General features: G+C 31.6%; 1 protein-coding gene across 1 annotated transcript in view; it reads left to right on the top strand.

The window, feature by feature from the left end:
• LOC118183736 (uncharacterized) overlaps nt 1-23,709 on the top strand; it is a 93,818-nt gene that overhangs the window by 37,634 nt on the left and 32,475 nt on the right. The window contains exons 10-11 of the mRNA XM_035353335.2: nt 16,786-16,922; nt 21,689-22,036. Coding sequence (XP_035209226.1) covers nt 16,786-16,922; nt 21,689-22,036 — 485 coding nt within the window. The remainder of the gene's footprint in view (nt 1-16,785; nt 16,923-21,688; nt 22,037-23,709) is intronic.

Below are 23,709 nucleotides of genomic sequence, written 5' to 3'. Positions count from 1 at the left end.
ATTCGTTTTGAAAATTTTATATTGTGGCCTTTTTCTGATGTCTGGATCCTGTAAATTTGAAAATACTTCACTTCATGCAGTCCCAAATGTCAGCCAATTTTTCAAAATGCTTCCCCCCCCAAAAAAAAATTATATCAGTCTTTATACAAAAATTAAACTGACTTATCAAGAATTAACTGAATTTACATTGAACCAAAATAAACTTATTGTGATGTAACATCATGCTTATCCATTATTGGCACTAAATCACTGTTTGGTGACAATGGATATGTGTTAATAGTATTACAAGCTGTATAATGGCAAATACAAATCTCTCATTTATTAAATTTTTTATAGGAATTAAAAAAAAAATTCTAAAATATTCTGACTACTTCAGCTTTCTGGTTAGTTGAATGCTGGAAAGCCGGGCTTTTTCTTTAGATTTACCTTTTGAATACAACATATAGAAAATAAGTTTTAAAGTATCTACAGTCAAAAGTCATTAATTCGGACACCCATAATTCGGAATGATCTATAATCCGGACCTCAAAACTAAAAACTTTCTGCGCATGCGCCGCGTTGACACATGCGCATAGGCGTTTACGCGTGCGCGTAAGACCTTTTACGACTGCGCATATGAGTGTGCGCAAGTGCAGAATACGTTTTCGCGTGCGCGTTTTATGTATAATGGACGTATAAGCTAAAATTATCTAATTATCTATTTCAGTTAATGTTGATGATTGCGTTGTTCCTTAATTTTCGAATTGGATCCGGCTTATTATTTTTTGCAGACTGTAAGAGCAATTTTATAAAAGTAAGCTTAAACTTTCGATTATATCAAATAGAATTTCCGATATATATTTGTTAATATGTAAAGGATCTAAAGCGAAAGTATGTTTTGAAATCCGAAATCTGTTTATCAATTTCACGCTGCTCAGCGGGCGCGTAATGAATTGGAAGTTGATCTGTCAGCTTTATCCTTATCTTCAGCGGAGATGTTTTTATTTTATTTGGCTTATAATTCCTTACCAAATGTAGTATTTCATCTCAATATGCTCTGTCTTTGATATGATTTAAAACAAGTTTCTCGTCATTATAATTCGCTTCCGATAGCGAAGAAAGTAACAGAGGTTATTGAAAACGAAAAAATTTCGATTGACAAATTAGTCGGTGTTCTCGACACAGCAGTTATAGGACTTGAACAGCGGAACTTTGTAACTGAACAAGAAATTATGTCTGTTTAATAGAATTAAAGAGAAAGTATTATCACATGAAACGAAGCAAAACTTAAACAACTTACATTGAAAGAAATGTTTATTTAAGTAAACAAATAAATATTAAGCTTTTTCTTTTTGCAAATTTTGATACCCTTTAGATCATAATTGTTCTTTATTTCATAAATTACGGTTTCATATTTTTAATTTTAGAATTTCTGCATGCCATCTTACGAGATTTAATCTGATCTATAATCCGGAAAAATCGATAATCCGGAATCGCCGAAGTCCTGACGAGTCCGGATTAACGACTTTTGACTGTACAAAAATAACCTTTTTTTTAATTCAAAATCTGATAAAGATAAGCAATTTCAAAAATGGTGTTAACATGAAATTATACGATATTATAACAATTCTATGAGTGCTCACCCAGAAAATATGTAATATTACGTCTTTCAGTCTTGTTTGATATCACAATTTTTTTTTTTTTTTTTTTTTTTTTTGTGTTCTGCTGAACATATTTTGAATGACACTGACTCTTATACAGTTTGAATCTTGTGACATTGTGTTTGATTTTTCCATCACAATTCTTCAATACATTGTATATAGATTGTAAATATTTTGATAAATGCTTTTAAAGTATGCCTTGTGTGCTCTCAATAGAATCTGAATTTGATGAATTAAAAGGCAATTCTAGAACTGTAAAATTATTGCTGAATATGTTCTTTGTCTTACTCAGTATATGTTAATTAATTAGACAGCTTATTGACATAGATGTTTCATTTTTTGATCCTGTAACTAAAAGTATTCTGTTACTGACTGATAGGTTTGAATCTCATAGTATTTTCTAAGGATGTTTATATGTATTTTTGAATACTTCAGTTGAATCTCTTCACTGAATGGGATTTTAACTGTGATTTGCTTGCTGTCAGTTTTGGTAGAAAAGAAGTTTTATCTAGAAAGTAAAACCTGTAACTCAAAACATTATGCTGGGTTTTATCATTTGTCAACAATGAATTAAAGGGGGCTGGCCATACAGCCTATTGTGCTTGGATTAAAAGAAAGACCAAATGTGTCTAAAATTATTTTCATAAGGTATTTTTTTGGTACTTTGATAGTATATTAAAGAGTATTAGAGACCCTTCTGCTAGAAGCATAAAAGTATCTTTAACTGGTATTATCATTACTTCTCTGGAAAGCATATTCTTTGTAAGGAAGCTCCTGCAAAAGTCTTAATATAATCTGAAAGCTTTTAGATTTTATATTATGCCCAAATGGGCATTTTTTTCATATACAGACACATACAAGTTTTGTGAACATTAAGGCTAACATCACTTTGGGATAGCAATATTTAAAAACAGCATATCTTTAGAATTTTGGATAGACAGTCTCGCACGCTGGAAATAAAAATGCTTTATTCCCTACAGTGTTGTCACTGCTCGCTTTGAAATCATTGAGTTTTTTAATAAAAAATTCAGTTAAGTTTTACAGTATACAAAATATTCAATAAAACAAATTGGAAATTCCGAATTCGGGCATGTTCAGGTGGAGGACTATGTTATTCAGAATTCAATGACTTTAGGTACCCTTGTCTTTTCACAGTGCGAGAAATATACAAGGGTTGGAACTTTAATAGTGGCAACACAGCTGAAAAAATGCTACGCAACAAAACCAAAGAATATCACACGTGAATTATACCACACGTGAACACATACCTACCTTACGTCTCAGCAAAAAGACTCGTCCTGCCTATGTCACATGCATGCGGAGTGATGCGAAGAACGGATCCTTGTATTACCTCGCAGTCTAAAGTAAGTGTTGTCAGGATGTTTTCAAAACAAGAACAACGATGTAGGATAAAAATTGAATGTGCCAGAGGTCGTACAGCATGACAGTGTCATCAAGGGCTTCAAGAGGCTTGCAGCGAATCTGCAGAACCGTAGCAAGACGGGTGAAAGCATTCAATGAAGGACGCCAAAATGTGGCAGACATGCTGCGGCCAAGTCATCCGAGTGTCAGCGATGCAGACGTGCAAGCTGTTGCCGCACTAATGGACAGTGATCGCCGCCAAATGATTCGTCAGCTGGCCGGACAAACAGGACTAGCGCATACGACTCTGCTGCACATTCTGAAGGAACACCTGTCCGTGAGAAAAATTGCTTCACGATGGGTTCCACATCAATTGACGGAAATGCAGAAATGGCTACGATACGATGCTGCCCGAACCCACCTGGAGCACTATGAGCGCGAAGGAGATGCTTTTTTACGCCGTATCATTACGCTGGATGAGACTTGGGCCCGATCGTACCAGCCAGAACTAAAACGTCAATCAAACGAATGACGTCATCGTGGGTCACCACGACGTTCGAAATTTCGTCAGAACCCCAGCAATGTGAAAGTTATGATGATTCTCGTTTATGACTGTGATGGTGTCATCCTACGCATACCGTTCCCCCACAGCAGACTGTCACTGCGCAGTATTACTGCTAATTTTTGGAGCACAATCTCTGACCAGCTTTGAGAAAAAAACGGTGACACTTTCTGCAGAACGCTCCTCTCATTTTGCATGACAGTGCTCGGCCGCATGCATTGCAAGCTGTGACTGATTTGTTCAAGTGATGGGGCTGGGAAGTGCTTTACCATCCACCATACTCCCCAGATCTAAGCCCATGTAACTATGACTTAATTCTTAAGATGAAGGAACCACTTCGTGGCACTCGCTTCCAAACTGTTCCTGAGATTCTTGCGGCAGTAGACCGATCCATTAAAACTATCAACAAAACATGCACATCTACAGGTATTCTGCGACTTCCACATCGTTGGAAACGGGTTGTACACAATGCTGGCGACTATATTGAAGGACTGTAAAACATGGTGACATCAATCACTTTTGTATTCCTTGTAAATAAATAGTTGCCACTATTAAAGTTCCAACCCTCATATACACATTCATGCAGATTCTTCGTTATTTAGTTTCTTTAAATATCATGCAGGGCAACGATATTTGGTGGCAACAAATTGAAAAGAGATACATTGCATTTAAGTGATTCATTGTAAAATGTTATTTTGAGACTAATATCCCTCTCGGCTAAACACCCCTTTGGGCTGAGAAAGCAAGGGAGAATATTAAAGAATATTGTTCCTTAAATGCTCCTTTTTGTGAAATAGAAGTTATATTCTGACATAAGCATTATTTATTAAATGAAAATTTTGTATATTTTTGTTAAAAATCGTTGATTGTTGAAGCAAGTTTGTTAGTTAAATAGATTTGGAAATCTTTTGTTTAATATTTGAGTGAAAATTTGAAAGATTTTCAATAAAATGGTGAATTTGCGTATTATGTAGCTAAAACTATCCAGATAGCTACACTACAATCGAGCTTTTTCATGAAGTATGCTATTATTATGAATTTAAAATCACCCATTAAGATGGCGAAATTGAGGCTGTTTATATCGCATTAAAGCAACTAGCTATCCGCCGCTCGTCATTTTGCAGATCGGTTATTTTGTCTAACCCTCTGTCTGTTCTTCAGTCTTGTAAATAAATAGTACACAGATAATACCCATATACTGGAGTGCAGAGAGCTTTCAACATCAATCTCTGTTTCTTTCCAATGGATCCTAGCTTACTGCAGTATTCCTGGGAATGAGGTGCCTTTTGGCCGACTTGCGCCAAAAGGCTTCTAAAAAATTTTTACCCTCTTGTGCTCTTTTTGGTCGACTTTTTGGCCAAAAGGGGCGCAAGGGTTCTCTAAAGACCTTTGAAAAGCCTCTCATTTCATTCAATCAAACTCCTGATAAAATGAAGGTATGCCTCCAGGATAAAGCAGAGAGCACTGTGTTGATCTGCCAGTAAGCCATGGGCCTCACTGCTTGAGGATACTCAGTTGATCCCAGATTTTCCTAGAAGTGCAGCTGTGGCACTTTTCCGCGTTACTGCAGGCCATGACTGTTTGCCTGCATACTTGTATTGGCTTGGGCTTTGTGGTTGTCTCTTAGGTCCTCTATGCAGACAACATCTTGACTCGTGATATGCACTTGTGTTTTTAAATTTTCAAGTTCAGAAATATTGGAAGGCTAGAGAATTAATGGCATCATAGCCAATCTTCTAGGCATTTTGTAATAAATAAATAAATAAATTTAAAATTAGGCAAAGGTTAATTTTAGACTTTCGTTTCGTGTGTTTCTTGAAAATTTGATGTAAATCTTTTTTTCCTTTTTTTCTTCCTTTCCCAGAATCGCGTATTATTCTGAGCTGTTCTTTCAAATTTCAACAGAAGTAAAAGAAATAACTCTAATTAAATAACTGGTTAAAAACAGAGACCTCTATCATAATCTCCTAAAATGTTTAGTGTTTTTTAGTGCAAAATTTTAATTTTGTTTATATAGTAATTATCTGTATAATTACTACACCATTGTCCTTTCTTACAAATTTCTTTCAAGTATATGTTTTCTTTGCATGTCTTAATCCAGACATCTGATATATCCTACCACAATACACTAGTATATTCCATGCACAACTGCTGGGTTTATATGAATTTTGTGTTTCTATGTCTGCAGAGATTATTTTTTATATGTGTAATATAATTACAAATATTGTATCATTGTCACATTTTTTTGCATCTGTATGATCTAGGGATGTCCATTCTTGAATGACAAGTGATTTTTATTTTTGCACTTAAACCACTGTATGCAATTTAAATTTTAGGCGAAAAATTATGTGAAAGGCCCTAAGGCACTATTTGATAGTTACCATTAAAATTTCTAGAATTAAAAGCCAGTTGTCGTATTTAATTATAGCATAGATTTTTTATTTTTTCAAATGCTGACTTTGTACCATACTTATGCTGTTTGCTTGGCATTGCTTAAGTACAAAGCATCCTTGCCACAAAATTATTGACTCATATATTGTGAGTTCTTTTCCTAGGATAGTAATTCTCCTCCCCCCCTTTGTTTTTTTCATTATTGCTAAAACTAAAAAAAATCCAGTAAAAGTTTAAATACCCCCCCCTCCCATTTGCAAAATTGATGTTAAATCAATAGTCTTTAAGACAGCTTTTCTTTATAAGCCACATAGCTGATCCACCGAGTTCTAACCTTTTTTTCATTTCTACTTGATCCTTTGTTTTCAAATGACTTTTTGGTTCTCTAATTATCAGTAAACCTGGCAAAAAATGAAGCATTTCCACATTTTCAAACTCAATGGAAAGAAATTAAATGTGTTGAAGAATTAAAATACTTATGTTTAATATGGGAGGAAAAGCTTAGCTATATACCACAAATACAAAATTTAAAAGTGAGAAAAAAAGTTATTGCAGACCGTATTAAAAGATTTTAGGGCATAAACTGGAGTTTGAATCCGTATGTACAGAAGCAATTATACAGTCAAAAGTCGTTAATCCGGACTCGTCGGGACTTCGGAGATTCCGGATTATCGGTTTTTCCGGATTATAGATCATCAGTTTAAATCTGGGAAGACGGCATGCAGAAATTATAAAATTAAAAATATGAAACCGTAATTTATGAAATAAAGAACAATTATGATCTTAAAGGGTACCAAAATTTACAAGGGAAAAAAAAAAAAAAAAAAAAAAAAAAAACTTTATATTTATTTGTTTACTTTATTCAGGGTTCGTACGGTCCTTAAAAGTCCTTAATTTTTTCAAAAATGATTTTTGGTCCTAATTTTGGCCGAAATGAATAAATGGTCCTTAATTTTGCTCATTTGACATTTCTTATCATTTCTAATGATTGCCATTCTAAGTGTGAATTACGATTTCTCATGAATATGGAATTAAAATTACACAGCTCTTAACCAATCTGTTGGCGGATTTGCGTTGTAAACGATAAAAAAAAAAAAAAAAAAAAAAAAAAAAAGCTACCCGAACGAAAGTATCGGTGTCTGATTGGCTATTCACCCAATCTTTCGAAACAGGTTTTATCCATAAATTTAGGCAGATTGTGACGAAAGCATGAAGCCAGAAGTTCTTTAAGAGGCGAAAGTGATGTTGAAGGTGCTTGAGAAAAAAAAGGGGGGGATTCTGAAAATATTTGCCAAAATTAGAGCAATCCCAACCTGGAAATCCACAACTCTTCCGACGCCAATAGGAACGAGATGCCTGGAAAGTGCATTTTCAACGAACTGTGGCTTCATCAAGCTGACTACAAAGACTGGATATTGATGGATGGCAATCCTTAAATGTGGTCTTTGTGTGAAACAAATTGAAATTTCTGGAATGGGAGAGTCAGGGCTGAAAATTCACGTGAAAATTAAGTTTCGTTTTATCATTTCAATTTGTTTTTACACGGTTTTGCTTAGCTTAATTTCTGTGTTTGTTTCAATTAAAGCCATAAATTAATTTTTTATCACTTTCTACGGAGTTTATTCTCTTTTGCACATATAGTAAGCAATACGTAGGGGATATCAGGATTATGAGTTTATTTCTGCAGAGGGTCTGTTATCGATTTCGCGGGAAATCTGTTGGCTCCATTTCGATTTTAGGTCGCCAAGGGCAAATTCGGTAATGCTAGCCGAGAAAAACAGTTCGGAAATACGTTTTGAAGCTTCAATAGACAATTAAGTATTTGGTTTAAGCCTATAATTAGTTGAAAATAACTAACTAATTAAAAATTTGTTAATATTTTTAAAGCTGGAAACAACGAATTGAAACCAATTTTCCTGAATTAACTAGACGCAAAATTAACTTTCATGAATTACTAAAGTTATTGGGTAGAAGTTTAACTGAAAATATACATTCCGTATTATATACATAATATATTTATACAGTACAAAGTCCGAGGTCTGGACTCGTCGGGACTTCGGTGATCCCAGATTTGATATTTTTCCAGATATTAGATCATTTTAAATCTAATAAGATGGCACGTAGAAATTATAAAATTGAAAATATGAAATCGTGATTTATGAAATAATGAAGCATTTATGATTTAAAGGGTATAAAATTTTACAATATTTATATGTTTACTTTATTAAACATTTCTTTCAATGTGAGTTGTTTGATTTGTTTTCTCTGCTAATACGGTAGACTAATACTATAAACATATAATTTCTTGGTCAGTTATTAAGTTCCATTGTTCAAGTCCTGTAATTGCTGTGTCGAGAACTCCGAATAACTTGTCAATCAAAATTTTTTCTTGTTCAGTAACCTCTCTGTTACTTTCTTCACTGTCGGTAGCTGTATTTTCTGGATTTAGAACCATACTACAGATTTCGCTCTCCGTTAATTGATTGATGATTGGGCATTGTCATTGCAATGAAAAACTTCTGTTTAACTTCGCTAAATTCTGCCGCCTAGTGTGGCCATGCGAGCTCTGGCGCTGGTTCTAGCTTTATGTGAATAACAAATCAGTTATTCTTAATTCAAATAGCACTAAATATAATCGTTTGTCCTATGAGTTTCATTAACAAAATCTATTTTTAGCATAAGGAAAGAAATTTCTGCTAAATCTCCCCTTGTCAACATTTTAGCGCATTAAACTTAAATCTGTAATCGGATAATACTCTTTTATTTGGCGTCGCTGCATGATTCATCACTCAAGTTGTCATCTGTTGATAAACATGCAGTGATGAAAGCAAAATACAATAAATAATGATTCGCTATTTCGGCAGTTGGTGTAAAATTAATAAATGTTTTAGTTTGAGATTATGCCAAGCAGATACGCAGCTATGGAGTCAAGTTACTAATCACACAAATTTATGCTAAAATAATTATTTCTTCAATAATGAGATATTTTATTTAGCGCCAAACTGAGATTAAGAATCGGGATTTCCAGCATGTTTTTTTATGATGAGGAAAAAAATCTAATGCGCGTGCGTAAAGCATACCCCTTCCCTTCAAAAAAGCCCTAAAAATTGGTTGGTGGTGGCTTTGAGGTCCGGATTTTAGATCATTCCAGATATTGGATGTACGGATCTCGGACTTTGTACTGTATATATATACATCTTTCAAAATATAACTTACCAGTATGGATTCACTCTTTTAAAATAATTCTACTTTAATTAAACTTAGGAGATAATATAATCAATTAATGAATATTGTTTAGGAAATAAATTATATATATATATATATATAGTAAAAAATGTATATTTTCACTATTCAAGTATTCACTGTGACAAATATTCTTATCTTGTCACATGAACAGGCCTCTGTGGAAAAAGGCTTCTCTGTAAATAAAGCAATTGAAATTGAAAATTTAAGTGCTCATCATACATTTTTCAATGCACAGTATTTTATTACATAAAATTTTCTGGAGGTGTTCTTAATATCGAAATTAATAAAGAAATGAGATCAGCAGCAGCTTCTGCAAGAAGTGGAGTTCCTTATTTAGAAGTTCAGTATTTAGAAGAACATTCAGTATTTAGAAGACTTTATTTATTTAGAAGTATTAGAGTATTTAGAAGATTAGAAACAAAAATCTTTAACTAAATCTGAAAATTCAAAGAGGAAAAGAAATATTATTGAGGAAGAAATTGATTATATGAAGCAGAAGAAAGAATTTCTTCAAAGGGACGTTAAAGATATTAATGAAGAAGTAGATGCTTTAGCAGATGAAGCTGAGACCAGCAGGAACATTGATTTGTTTATCAAAGCAAATGAACTTAGAAGAATAGTTAAAGAAAAGGAAATAGACATAAATAAATTAGATGTTAAAATAGCTAAAAAGATTTCAGATTTAACCCCTTAACGCATTTGCCCGTGTCTCACACGGGCGAAAGTATCCGGCAAATTTGCACATGCCCGTGTCTCACACGGACGCCCTTGTATCTCGCATTATTTTATTTCTAATGCTTGTCTGAGATCCGTTCCAAGTAAAAATAAATAGGCTAGATTATAATTAAACTTATTTGACATAGATGGCACCACTATTCAGCATTTTTCTTGTTTAAACCACGTGACGCATTTTGATGATTAGCTATAAGTTTGCTAGGAATTCTTTGCTATAAAGTAGTCGTTTGGTGTGGAAAAGGTAATATATCCATTTTTATTACGTAAATATAATAAAAGTAAGCAGTTAACTGCAAATCATATTACTAAGTGTTTCTGTAATTTAAAAAAAGTTATCTGATAATGAGCGACTCTGACGATGACAATTTTGAATATGCCAATTTATCAGACAGTTTCAGCGATGAGAGTGATGATTTCTTGAGTGATGGAAGTGAATCGGAAGATAATGACAACGAGATTTTGGATATAGCAAGGAATTGGTATCAAATTAGTATAAATCAACCAAACGTTGCACCACCGAGATTTCGATTTGAAGCTAACCCTGGCATGATTATGCAAGAAAAAAAATAGGTGATTTTTTGACCGAAAATTAGAAATTAATGTGTGCCTTAAGGGGTTAAAAAAAAGCACAAATGTTTTATAGCTAAAAAGATTTCAGATTTAAAAAAAAGCACAAATGTTTTGTATCTTTTATTGTACAGTTTATTATTCTAGTATCTTTCAAAAAACCAAGGAAATAAATTGTATGTTTACAAATCAGTTATTTTAATCTGCAAAATATTCTTACATTTTGATTATAATAGTAGTTGACTGTGTTTAAATAAATATCAAATAAGTTAAATAATAATCATGTAAATCTCTAAAATAGTTACTGTTATTAGTGTAAAATACACTTATACATGTTTTTCAAGAAATTATGTCCCTAATTTAATGTTATCTACTTGATAACTTGTAGGGAGTTAGTTTAATTTTCAAAATTGTTTTATGGTAAGTATTAAATTGAATTTAATAATAGTGCATAATACACACTTCTGTTAGTTTCTTAAAGTGAAATTACAAGCACGAAGTCGGTCGTATGGATAATTGCTTTATTCTATTCATTTTTTTGTTTGCTGATAGGTCCTTAATTTTTTCTTTGATGGTCCTTAAAACTCCTTAATTTTCATGTAAGGAAATGTGTACGAACCCTGTTTATTAAACATTTCTTTCAATGTAAGTTGTTTAAGTTGCTTAGTTTTATGTGATAATGCTTTCTCTTTAATTCTATAAACATACATAATTTTTTCTTCAGTTACAAAGTTCCGCTATTCAAGTCCTATAATTACTGTGTTGAGATTACCGCTTAATTTATCAATCGAAATTTTTTCGTTTTCAATAACTTCTTCACTATCGGAAGCGAATTATAATAACGAGGAATTTGATTTAAATCATATCAAAGACTGAGTACATCGAGATGACATTTTGTTGCCATTGATTTGTTTGTCATAACTTGTATCTGTGGAAAATAATTTTTGTCTGTTGATACATTTATTTACCATCATATCTTATGGTCACATCCATTATGGTCAGTTGAGAAGAAAGAATTCAACAGAGCAGAGCAATTGCAGCAGAGTTTCGTCAAATGATTCTCTGAAACCAACCAGGTTTCAAATTAGCAGAATGTTTATCCTCAAAAGAAGACAAGGGCAAAAGTTTTCTTGAGCAACATGGAACTGCTCTTAAAAAGATGAAATTATATTCAACAATGACATTTGAAGAAAAATGCCTTTTGGTTACCGAAGCTTCCTATGCGTTAGTATTGGAGATATCAATGCAGAAAGAAACCACATAATTAGAGAAACTTTGATCAAACCCTGCACTCTCAAAATGATGAGAAATGTGTTTGGAAAGGAAATGGAGAAGGAAATTGCAGCAGTTTCACTGTCAAACAGTACTGTTCAAAGGAGAATCAGTGATATGGCATTTGATATCAAGAATGAAATTGTGCAGGAGATTTTCAGCATTTGGACTTATTTTCAGTTCCACTTGATGAATACATAATGTAAGTATTCTCAGTTTTTCTGATGTTTGCAGGATAACTTTACTTATACTTAAAGTACTCACTTAAAGAGTTCCTTTTTTTGTTCACAACCAACACAGCCTCAAATATTTTTGAAAAAGCTCCATTTTTCTTTGATTCAAAATCTTTCTTGGGGTATGTTCTGCATGTTCAACATGTTCTGCATAGATGTAGAACATGTTGAGTACAAAATCTGGATTTCAAGTCAAAGTGAAAAAGCTGTCTCTAAACTTAAAAGATATCCACTGTGTGATCCATCACCAAGTACTAGCCTCAAAAACACTTCCAACTCCACTAAAGATAGTTTGGGATCAAAAAGTTCAAATCGAAAATTTTATCATGAGAGGAGCTCTCAATGTATGACTTTTCAAACAGTTACACATTGACAGTGATGCAGACGTCAAATTGTTTGTTTTTCACTGAAATGTTCTGTGGCTTTCAAAAGGAAATGTAATTGAGCAAGTTATTTGAGCTAAGAAATGAGCTTAAATTATATTTTGAAATTAAGAGCAAAGTGGAATTTGTTGTGTGGATGATTGAGGAGGAACGAATCTTGTGCCTTACCAGTATGGTTGATATTTTTTAGCAGCTGGATAAATTTAATCTTCAAATGTAAGGAAGAAACACGATATAAAATTCATTAATTCTTTGAAAGCTTTTTTATGAGTAAATTAGAAAATTGGAAGAAAAAAATTAACATGAAAAATGTTGCAATGTTTGAGAAATTGTAATCATTTCCTGTTGCTAATGGGGATGATCAAACACTTCCAGAATTTTCAAAAAATGAAATTTTGCAATATTTGACAACACTTGAAAATGAATTTGGAGAATATTTTCTTGTACTTCCTGATGAGGACATATGGCAAATCCATTCAGGTTGTGAGTTGAAAATGTTCCTGCAAATTTGTCACAGAATTTTGGCCTTTGATGTGCAAACCTTATGCAAGAGTAGCAGAGAGAGCTATCTTATGTATTATTTGCACTGCTATGAGTTACTCTGTGCATTGCTTCCATTTGTGTCAATATATTTTTGTGAGTCTGGCTTTTCAGCTCTGTGGTAATACTATAAAAACAACACAATGAAATAGATTGGAGGTTGAAAGTGACCTGTGTTGTGCCCTTTTAAGCACTGCTTTGTGTATCCAGGAACTGGTGATGAAAACACAATTGCAGATTTTTCATTGGACACACACACGCAGGGGAAAAAAAAAAAAAAAAAAAAACTTAATTACAACACCCAGGCATATTATTGAACTTTTTACTGATTGAAATGTTTTATTTTATTTGGCTGTTAAGTATTTAGTTTTAGTTTATGAATATAAGAAACTATTTTAATTTAAGTTTTGGTATTTATCAATGTTTTCTGTACTTTTTATTGTTTAATTTATAAAACATGTTAAAAGGTAATCTGAATATTACACATTGACTGCCCAACATGAGATAACTCATATTAGCGATCTTCTTAAGGACACCCAATACGAGTTATTTCGTAGTTTCTTGACTTGCCACTTTTGCACTGCTATGAGTTACTTACTCGCTTAGCACTTGTTTTAGCTGTACAGCAGAGACAAGTCGAAGCATGTCTGTACGAATCAACTTGTAGTGGGCTTCTGTGAAGAGCTTTGTCTAACAAAAGCCAACCATAAGATAATTCGTAGAACCCTTTTTTCTAAAAAGAAAAGTATTCCTGAAATTTTTTAATGATTGTTACAAATCATAATTAGTATTTTTAATAATATATGATTAAATCGATTTGGCTTTTCAAACCGGAATCCGTTTAAAATATGTATGTGTTTTCTAGTTTTAGAAAGGGTGAAAGATCTAGCAATGGTGAAATGGATGCATTAGGCAAAACAGGTTGGAAACCACTGTTTATAGAATTAATTATGGCTATAGAATTAATGATAATTTGGAATGCACATTTGTTCTACTAGAGGTTGATTAAGTATCAGTGGAAAGGGCATTTGCAGTAAAAATAGTATATTTCAAGTAGAAGCATTAGATATTTGTAAAGTAATTGAATGTAATGTAAACAATAATTTTCTTCATTCAAATATCTATATTGATAGTATGCTAGTACCTTTTGCTGTTTCAAATTATTCACAGACATTACCACTTAATTGCAAGTTTCAGCTTTTATTGCAAAACAGCAAAAGGATTCATGTCAATATTTGTTGGATAAAGGCTGATGCTGGATCACATGGTAATCAGTTGGTAGAAAGTTGGCAAGAGAGGCTGCCAAAAATTACAACGCACAATGTATTCCTATTCCTTGGCCTAGATCATATCTTAAAAAATATCTCCTTGCAGTCCCCATTGCAATAGATGAAACTAACAGGCTGTCATTACAAGAGACAAGGGAAACATGAATAAATCTGATAAAGGAAGTTGGACATAAATGCTTTTTCCCTTTTGGTTCATGGGTAAATATTGTTTTCTCGCAGTATGCAAAATCTTTTCTCGGTTACAGTTACAACATGAATGCTTTTTCTTCTGAAGCAACTCATAAGCTGTACGGTATTCCTATTGCTTGCTAGATGACATTATTACTTCAATTTTCATTAAAAATTGCTTCTCTCTCTGGATTGTAAAATGAGCATTGCTTTATTTAAAAAAAGGGGGGTCACAGTTCTATATTTCTCCTTCTCCTGCTCCGATTAACAAAATTCAACTTGCATTTTTCATGTCTCGAAAGCACAACTTATGTATTAAATTTATGTATAGCATTGTTTTAATATAGGTATTTTGACACAAAATCGAACTTTTTCTGAAATGACATGGCAACTTATTTCAATATTCCGATTGTACGACTCAAATAATGCCAAACTGTCGAGTTTTGTAAAAATTGCACGAGTAGTTTTTAAAAAATTAGCTCTCAGAATTTTAGCTCCTCCATGTTAATTGAATTTGGTATATATTTACTAATATCTCTTTTTTTTTTTTAAATTAAACTCATTTGATTCTTCCTTTCACATTTTGAAATTTAGGTTCATTCCAAATAAAATTTGCCCATATTTTATTATTTATTTTTAAAATTTGTATTTTTTAATAATTTTTATAAATTTTTTGAAAAAAAAATTGAAATTTAATCTATAAAATTTGTATCATCATCATCTTAAAGATGATGTATATCTAAGCATATCTGCAAAAAATGAGAGTTTTTTTATTCAAAATTTCCGAAGACGTACTTGAATTTATTGGCGCGTTTTGAAATTTGGATTATTTGTTCAAAGCGATGATAACATGAAATGTGATTTAGGTACTTTGTTAAAATTATTTGAAAGTAAGAATGATGTGGCTATTTTTCTGCTTATGCACAGTGTAAAAAGGGAGGGGAAAATAGTTTGTCATATATTAAGAAGTTCGTCAAGTGAATTAGTCTTGGCGCAACTGAAAAAAATGTGGCAAGATAAATTTTTGAATTTCTCTCTAAATTTCACACCAAATTTTACAATATTTAATATTTCTGCATAATTTAGGTCATAGAATAGAATTATAGAAAAAAAATTGGCACGTCATTTCAAAAAAAGTCTGATTTTGTATCAGAATACCTATATTAGAACAATGCTATATATAAATCTAATATATATCCTAAATCACACTTTCGAGACATAAGAAATGCAATTTGGATTTCGTCAATCAGCCCAGTAGAAAGGGAGATATAGAACTACCCCAATTTTTTCCCGCATTTTACCTGTAGTGATGGATGTGTTGATTGCATTTTATGCCGTATGTTCCATAATGTGCCAACTTACTATATGTGTGAAAAGTAATGGAAATAGATTTATTTGAAATAAGTCTTAGAATAAAAAAAAGTACTTCGTAATTAAGACACAATAACACGCCGAATAAATACTAATTGAAAAGTCAAACAACAAAAATCAGCGTTATATTTTCAAAATTTTCACGAGACTAGTTTTGATGGTTTTACCGAACCATCATCCTCATCTGCAAAACCGCAAATGAACAAGATAGGATAAGATAAGAAAGCCTGGACAAGAATAAGCAAGTGGCGCAATTATGTTTTAGTTGTGGTTTCACCAACAGATGGCGCCACTTGCTTATTCTTGTCCAGGCTTTCTTATCTTATCTAATCATTATTTCCTATTTTGTTCATTTGCAGTTTTGCAGCTGAGGATGGTGGTTCGGTAAAACCATCGAAACTAGTCTTGTGAAAATTTTGAAAATATAACGCTGATTTTTGTTGTTTGACTTCTGAATTAGTACTTAGTAATTGTTTTTAAAAAGGGGAGGGAAAAGCAGTATAAATATTTTTAATATTTTACTTGGAATTTTTTTTAATTAAGAGGTATTGCTTATTAAGCAGAATAACTAAGAAGAGTCTAATATTTAATTTTCACTGTTAAGCCTTAGATTTCTCAGAGTTATTGAAGTTACAATTACTTACAATAAACAAACTTCACATCTTTCAATGCCTGCTTTCTACTGATCTCTGTTTACTTTATCTATGTTTTTATGGATGTTTAGCACTTCAGGATTACACATGTGACCATATGATCTTATATAATTATCGCCCGTTATTGTGTTCTGGGTCACCATGCATGTTTCAGAACTATTGTTCAGAAGTCATGTTTGGTAAACTAGATTGGTATGCATGGTGTGTTTAATTCCATGAAGGTGGGAAAAAATACTATATGTAATATTTTGTACTTATATGTTTATTACCTGCTACAATATTTATTATTTTACCTTTTCTTTAATTTGAGTATATAATGAGAAATATTTATAGTCTGAAATATCTGATTATGCTTTTTTATTTTTATTTCAAGCGTATACTTTTGATGGAAGTATATACCAGGCTTTAAAAGAAGCAGCCCCAAATGATAATTTGATCCCAATTCCATCACCTGTAATGACAAAACTTGCTTCACCAAAGACTAACTTTAAAAGGAGAAAAGAACTAAATGTATCCTTTGATTCATGTGAAGAAAATATTGGACTATAGGACAAAAAACTCCAAACAGTGTTTTTTAGAAAGATATACATGGGCTAGCATGAATCTTCCAAAGGGGGTGGAACTTTCGTCATGAGCTCATTTTGACAGTAAAAATTTTCTAAACATGAGAAATATATCTCTTAAAGTTAGCTATTTTAGTAAATAAAGAACAAAATAGAATACATCACTTTAACAACTCTGTATTGTTAATACTTACTTTGAAAACAACAACTCTTTTATAAAACATAAGAACAAGATATTTAATTTGTCACTGGCCAATTGATAATGCTGATGTTTTCTATCTTTCTGTAGAAAATTGTTTGGAGCATATTGTCATGTAATGAAATAAAGCCAAAATAAAACATATATAAAATTATTTATAACTATTATATATTAAATATGTCTAGAATATTTTTCATTAAATTTTTCTTTTTAATTACTTATTAGTAACTTAATTATCAGTAACTTATTTCTGCTTAGAAAAACTGTAAGTGTTTATAATTTGTTAAAATGCAGTATAATGTTTTTCTTTTACAATTTCATCTTATAATTTTTGCCCCACTTTTTTAATAATTTTCATAAAATCAAATTGATTGTGTGAATAAGAGGAAACTGAAAAAAGTCTAATTTGTCATGCATCCTTACCTTTTAAAAGCTGTAAAAGTAGCAAGATGGGAGATTTAATTTAAAAAAAAAAAAAAAATCTTGTTTTTTTCCTAATCTTCAACCATATAAAAGTCAATTGCATATCTTTTAATTTTCTTTTTGTTATTTAGGCAAAGTCATATTTTTAGTGAGATAGCTGTTAGTTTTTGAAACCTTTCACAGTTAAGATTCAGCTAGGGATAATTAAATGAATAATTAAGACTTTTTAAAGTATTTTGCAAATAAAACTTTTTAATTCAATATATATCAATAAAAATTATGCAGCCTTTTCTTTTGTCTTAGGTCACAAGAAGTATAGCACCCTCTGAACTTGTTCTCCACACTTCAGTTGAGACCAGTTTTTCTTGCTTGTCTCCTAAAGGTTTTTCATTCAATTACTGCATGATTGGCAAAATACGTTTAAAGTATTCAGAAAAGTTGTATGGAAATGGCTGAAACAAAAGAGGTTGTAGTAAATTATTCGGTGTAGCATGTAGAGCAAATGCAGTATCATCTCATGGGTTATGGGAATGCAGTAGTAGTGGATTCTGTAAGACTGAAAATGGAGATGAATTTTAAAATGATTAGTGGCTGCTTTATTTTGGCTTTCTTAAATGAAAGCAAACTTAAGGCTTTTTTTTATTATTATTAAATTGCATATATAAATTTATCTTTCAGTTCTTGAACTTTTTTAAAAATGTTATTTTTCTCCTTGTTCAAATAGCAAATATTACATTAATGAAGTCATCATGCCATTATGTATTAAAAACTGGAGCTGACGTCACTATATGTTTTGTGATTCATTTCCAAATATATGAGTAGCTTATATGGAAAGTATGGCTTATAATTTTATCATTAAATAAAGTTCTATACTTTCTGTATTAGAAGCTTAAACTGGAATTCTTTGGAAAAAAATTTTCACCCTCATGCTCAACAAACTGGTTAAAAAAAGTGATATTTTACTTCTTTGATTCTACAAACTGACTGATTATTATTTTCCCTCTGAATTAGGTTATTATTGAGTCTAAATATTTTTATTAAAATGTGATGTTTTATTGAAAAATTTTAAAAAAATTCATTTTTATTAATGACTGTTGATAGTTTGAATTTGTAGTAGTAATTTAAAATACTGTATGAATTCTGTATTTTAACATATTCTTTGTCGTGTTATGTTAATGCAAAATGCTAAATGAACTTTCTTTCTCTCTCTTTCTCTCTCTCTCTCTCTTTTTTTTTTTTTTTTGTGTGTGTGTGTGTGTGTGTTACTGATGTGTTGTGTGTTTCATAACACACATTTCACGTGTGTGTGTGTTTCATATTCTGTGATATAACTTCAGTTTTCACTGATCAGCTAAACCAAAAAGCATGTATGTAAATGAATCAGAAAGTAAGACAATTAGTAAATTACATGGTAACTGCTAGAGAAAGGAGCTGACATAGTGCAACGTGCTTTCACCAGTTGACGGATAGCTCAGTAAATACAACTTGTTCATTTTCATTCAGGTAGTAACCAGGGCAGAAAAATAGATCCTCTACTCTGCTACTATTGCTGAAGACCAGCATAGTAAGCTTTCTTTAAGGAAAGGAATTAATACATCACTGTCTTTTGGCTCATTATGGAACAAGTACCATGAAGAATGAAAAGTTTATGAGTGACCAGATGGATTTAAAGTGAGAGTAACAGTTGAAAAGCAAGATGGGCATTAAGCTTGAAAGTTGAAGTCCAGGAGGTGCAGGTCCAGAGAATAAATTCTTGATTAGATAAAACCACTGAATAATGCTATTAGAACTGGTTACACACATGAAAATTAGCTATGAATACGCAGAAGCCATTGTTCTTGATACCTACAGCATTATAAAATTTGGATGACGGGGATTCCCGAGCACCTTACCAATATGCATGAGACTTGTGCAAAACTGGCTTCAAAAGGGAGGCTGGAAAATGTTTTTTGAAGGAAAAAAGAAGCCAGTGAAATGGTACAGCTAAGTGCTCTGTCTTCAGTGCAGAAAACTAATATATTCGTTTTTTCAGAATTTTTATAAATGTTGTGTAGAATTTGTCTCTACTTCTGATTTGCCCTCATATAATTTTCTTTAAGACCATTAATATAATCATTTATAGAAATTTGTACCGTTTTCATTTAAATATTAGTCATTACCTCTGTACAAAACATAATTCGGGTATTGTACTTCTAACCTAACCTAATTAGTGTGAGCTATCCAAACTGTTTCAATGAGCTATTGCCTCAGTCAGAAAATGAAGACTTTTAAATGTCAATCAACAGTTAGAAATTCCAAAACTGATGTTACAAATTAAAAATAATGTACAAAAGAAGATTGCACTACTTGTGATTTCAAATTTAACAATAGGCTAACAGCTTCTGTCTGCAGCATCATTTTGTGGTTAACATGATAAAAATGCCTGAATTCATTTACAATACATTTATTCATTTACATATTAATACCTTTTATCCTTCTGAACAGAATCACACACCTCTGTTAATATCATTTCCTGAAGAACTTCATTTATATATACTGATACATTTAATCACAAGTCAGCAATTTCTGCTGTGATTCTACAACAGCATGATTTGCAGTTAAAAACCAGCCATAGCTAACTTTTTTTGTATGTAATTTAAATTTTGCATAAAGCTCTGGTCTGGGCAAATTATTGTGACCAAAGCCAAGAAAATAATGAACATTAAGTAAATTAAAGCTTGAGTGTTAATAGAATTTAAAATAATTGTAATATGTGCAACTAACAAACCTGTATGCAAATTGACAATGTTATTTCTTTATGCATGATATGATGCACATCATGTTAAATAACTGATATTTTTAAATAATTCTAGTTGATGGTGAATTCATAGTAAAAAAATGACATCTGAATCTCATTAAATGTTTTGATCTAATCTAAATTCATTGAACTGAATTATGGTCCAGGGAAATAATTAAATATCATGATAAATAGTTGAAACAAAATATGCATGATGCATTTATGTGTCATTCAATCCAACTAATGAAGTGAACTATTTGCTAATGAATACTTTGTATCTTGCAACTACTTACATCTTTTAACTAACGAGTGATTTATGTACTCCCTCTGTCTTTTAATAATAATAGCAAGTGAATTTTTAACGAATGCATCTGTAAATTATGTTCTAGCACAAAATTGTGAAGCCTTAAGTCAAAATCAATGTTTCATGGAATCTGTCATTTGTTTTGATACATCTTTTGATTTTTAAACTAACTAATTATTTCGAATAATAACTATATATCTAATTTTATCCACTTATCAAAATCAATAGTTTTATTTCAGCATAATATCAACCCAATGTAAAAGTAAGATTGGTGGGGGGGGGGAGGACAGAAGTTTCAAGCAAATATTGAGTTCCAGTTCTCCAGCTCTTAATACATCAAAAGAAAAACAAAAAATTGCAGAAGGGTGCAAAACAATTACGTGCAGCAGAATGATCATAATTAGAATTTGGAAATGTGTTTCCAAAAATAATTGCCAAGGTGAATTTTATGCTAATGCTGATTCGTTTAAAAAACAAAACTGTGGCCGCAATGCAAAGATTATGGAGAAAGACATTTTTCTTTTGGCCGAAGAAGCACCATAAAAACAGTAAACATAGCCTTTGATTATATTTCTCCCCAAATACTGGATAATATGTTTCTGCCACTTCAACAAGTCATGCTGGAAGCAATGAAGAATGATGGCTCCAATAGTTTTAAGTTTGGGCATATAGTGAAATTAAAGCTTCATAGCCAAGGCATCATGCCTACAAGTTTAAAATGCAGTAACAAAAATTATTGAAAAACCCAGAAACTATCTGAACACTTTGAATAAAAATTAGGAGTAATATTTTAAATTTATTTTTAATTTAATCTAATTTTTTTGATAGTAAATGTTGCATTTTGTATTTCCCCCCTAGTATTATGGGATAAATTAAATTCATCAATTGCTACTATTGTTATGGGACAGAGAGAAGTATAATATAGAAAGAAAGTAATTGCAAAAGCTGTATGTAGTACTTAGTATAAGCTTTCTAGTTATAACATTATTTCATCCCTTAATTACTGTATAGATTCCATCTGATACATCTTTTGTGACCGAACCTGGCCAAGAAAGTCTATTAGATATTAGCTTAGATACTGAACAGCAGTTGCTGAATTTAATTTCACAAGGTGCAGCTCCCAGTCCAGCTCCAGAGTTAGTTCCTCAAATTCTGGAAACCCTTCAGAATATTAATTTTTCTCCCATAAAGCCTCCAAATATTACTATTAAAAAGGAGCCAATATCTTTGAGTGATGAATCAAATGGATTTTCTCCGGAGCCTTATTCAGCAACTTCTGAAATTCATAATTATTTTCAGAACTCCACACCTGTCAAATGTAATACACCTCTGAAACCACTCACTTTCTCTCCTTCTCAGGTAAGATAATTAAAAATCTTACTAACTTTTCTTTATCTGCAATTAGTTTCCCATGTAGATTGAATATGGCTAGTATTTAATGTTAAGTATGAGCTGTAGATTTAATGATACATATCTTTTTTATGAGTTAAAGTAAATTATAACTAAAAAGTCTTAATGCAACATTGTTGCTTTAAATGATGTCATATTGTATTATTTCATCATTCTGCTTAAGTTTTGTTGGAGAGAGAAACTATAATGTGTGCATCATCACTTGCATCATCACTCATGCAAGATTTCAGAATCATATTTTTTCAGAGATTTTGGGGTTGTTTTCTAAGGCTTGAAAGAGCAGAATTCTTAATTTTAAAAAATGGAGTAATTATTTATGATGAAATTTAAGATTATGAATATGCAAATATTTCCATTGTAGCATCAAAATTTTTCTAATATAAAAGTTTTTAAGATTGCCAGATTTGATGTTGAGGTCCTGATCTAAGGTTATACATATATGAAGGATTTTATTGTGGTAACTTTTCTTATGTTTACAAATCTATGTTGCAAATTTTTGTACTACAATTTATGCGTCATTTCTTATATTAACATAGATGGCAAATTTAATCATGTGGTCAAACAAGGGAATTCCTTTGCTCAGAAGGAATTCCTTTGTATTTTAATCCATTTTTATAAAAAAAGATATGTTGATCAATGAGATGTATCTTGGGAAGTTAATGCATTTGAGATAGAAATCCAAAAATGTTTTTAGCGGCTAGATGATTTAAAAAAAAAAAAAAAAAAAAAAAGTCAGAAACATAAAATTATTTGATTATTGAACCTGTTTTTCTTCTGATCTAGCAAAAATACTTCTATGAATATATAAACTGGTCTATGATTATATGCACATGCAAAATTTGCAGAATAGAGGGAGAGTTTCTGAACTGAATGTTTAAGTGGGACACTGCAGTAAAATCTTGAATTATAGCACAGAATCCCTCATCAAATATTTTAATGCTCTCCATTGTGATATAAGTGAAATAAAATACAATTAGTCTAGTTGTTGAAAGATTTAAAAAAAGAAAAGAAAAATTATTGCATATTCATATATAGAATGCATTTTAATATCTTATCCATACTTCAAATATATAACATCAAAGGAAATGAGTAAGCTAATCATTACTTGTTTTCAAAGAAGTTTTTTGACTGACCTGGGAATAATAATATAATGAAAAACGTGATACTTTAGAAATTATCATGCATTGGAACCATAGGGCTTGATAAATCGACATAACAGGCCTTCTATCATGTGTGCAGAAGGTATGCCAAGCAAAAAAACTAACTTTAATGCAATCAAAAGAGAAGCATTTTTAGAGCATTTTCCCCCTTCCCTCAAACTCTTTAACATTGCAGGGGGAAAAAAAAAGGTTTATTGAGCTAATAGGGAAGAGTTACTATCCAGATCATTCTATTTGTAACACAGTATGTGAATGGAAATAATGCTCATTTATTATAATTCATATTGTTGAGGTAGTAAGGGAAAGAATTTGCAAATATTGATTTAAGATAGACGGGAAGTATATGTAAGAAATATCGTTACCAGAATAATTTGGAGGGAGGGGACACTGAAAACTTTATTTAATCTTTGTATCTGCATGAGAATAATCATATTAAATGGGTTTTACTTTATACACTTCTCT

Source organism: Stegodyphus dumicola, chromosome 2 (genome assembly GCF_044657685.1).
Source record: "Stegodyphus dumicola isolate Sdum_Otavi_A_Nest chromosome 2, ASM4465768v1".
Taxonomy (NCBI): domain Eukaryota; kingdom Metazoa; phylum Arthropoda; class Arachnida; order Araneae; family Eresidae; genus Stegodyphus; species Stegodyphus dumicola.
Note: the sequence above shows the minus strand (reverse complement) of the source record. Positions and strands in the feature narration are given on the sequence as shown.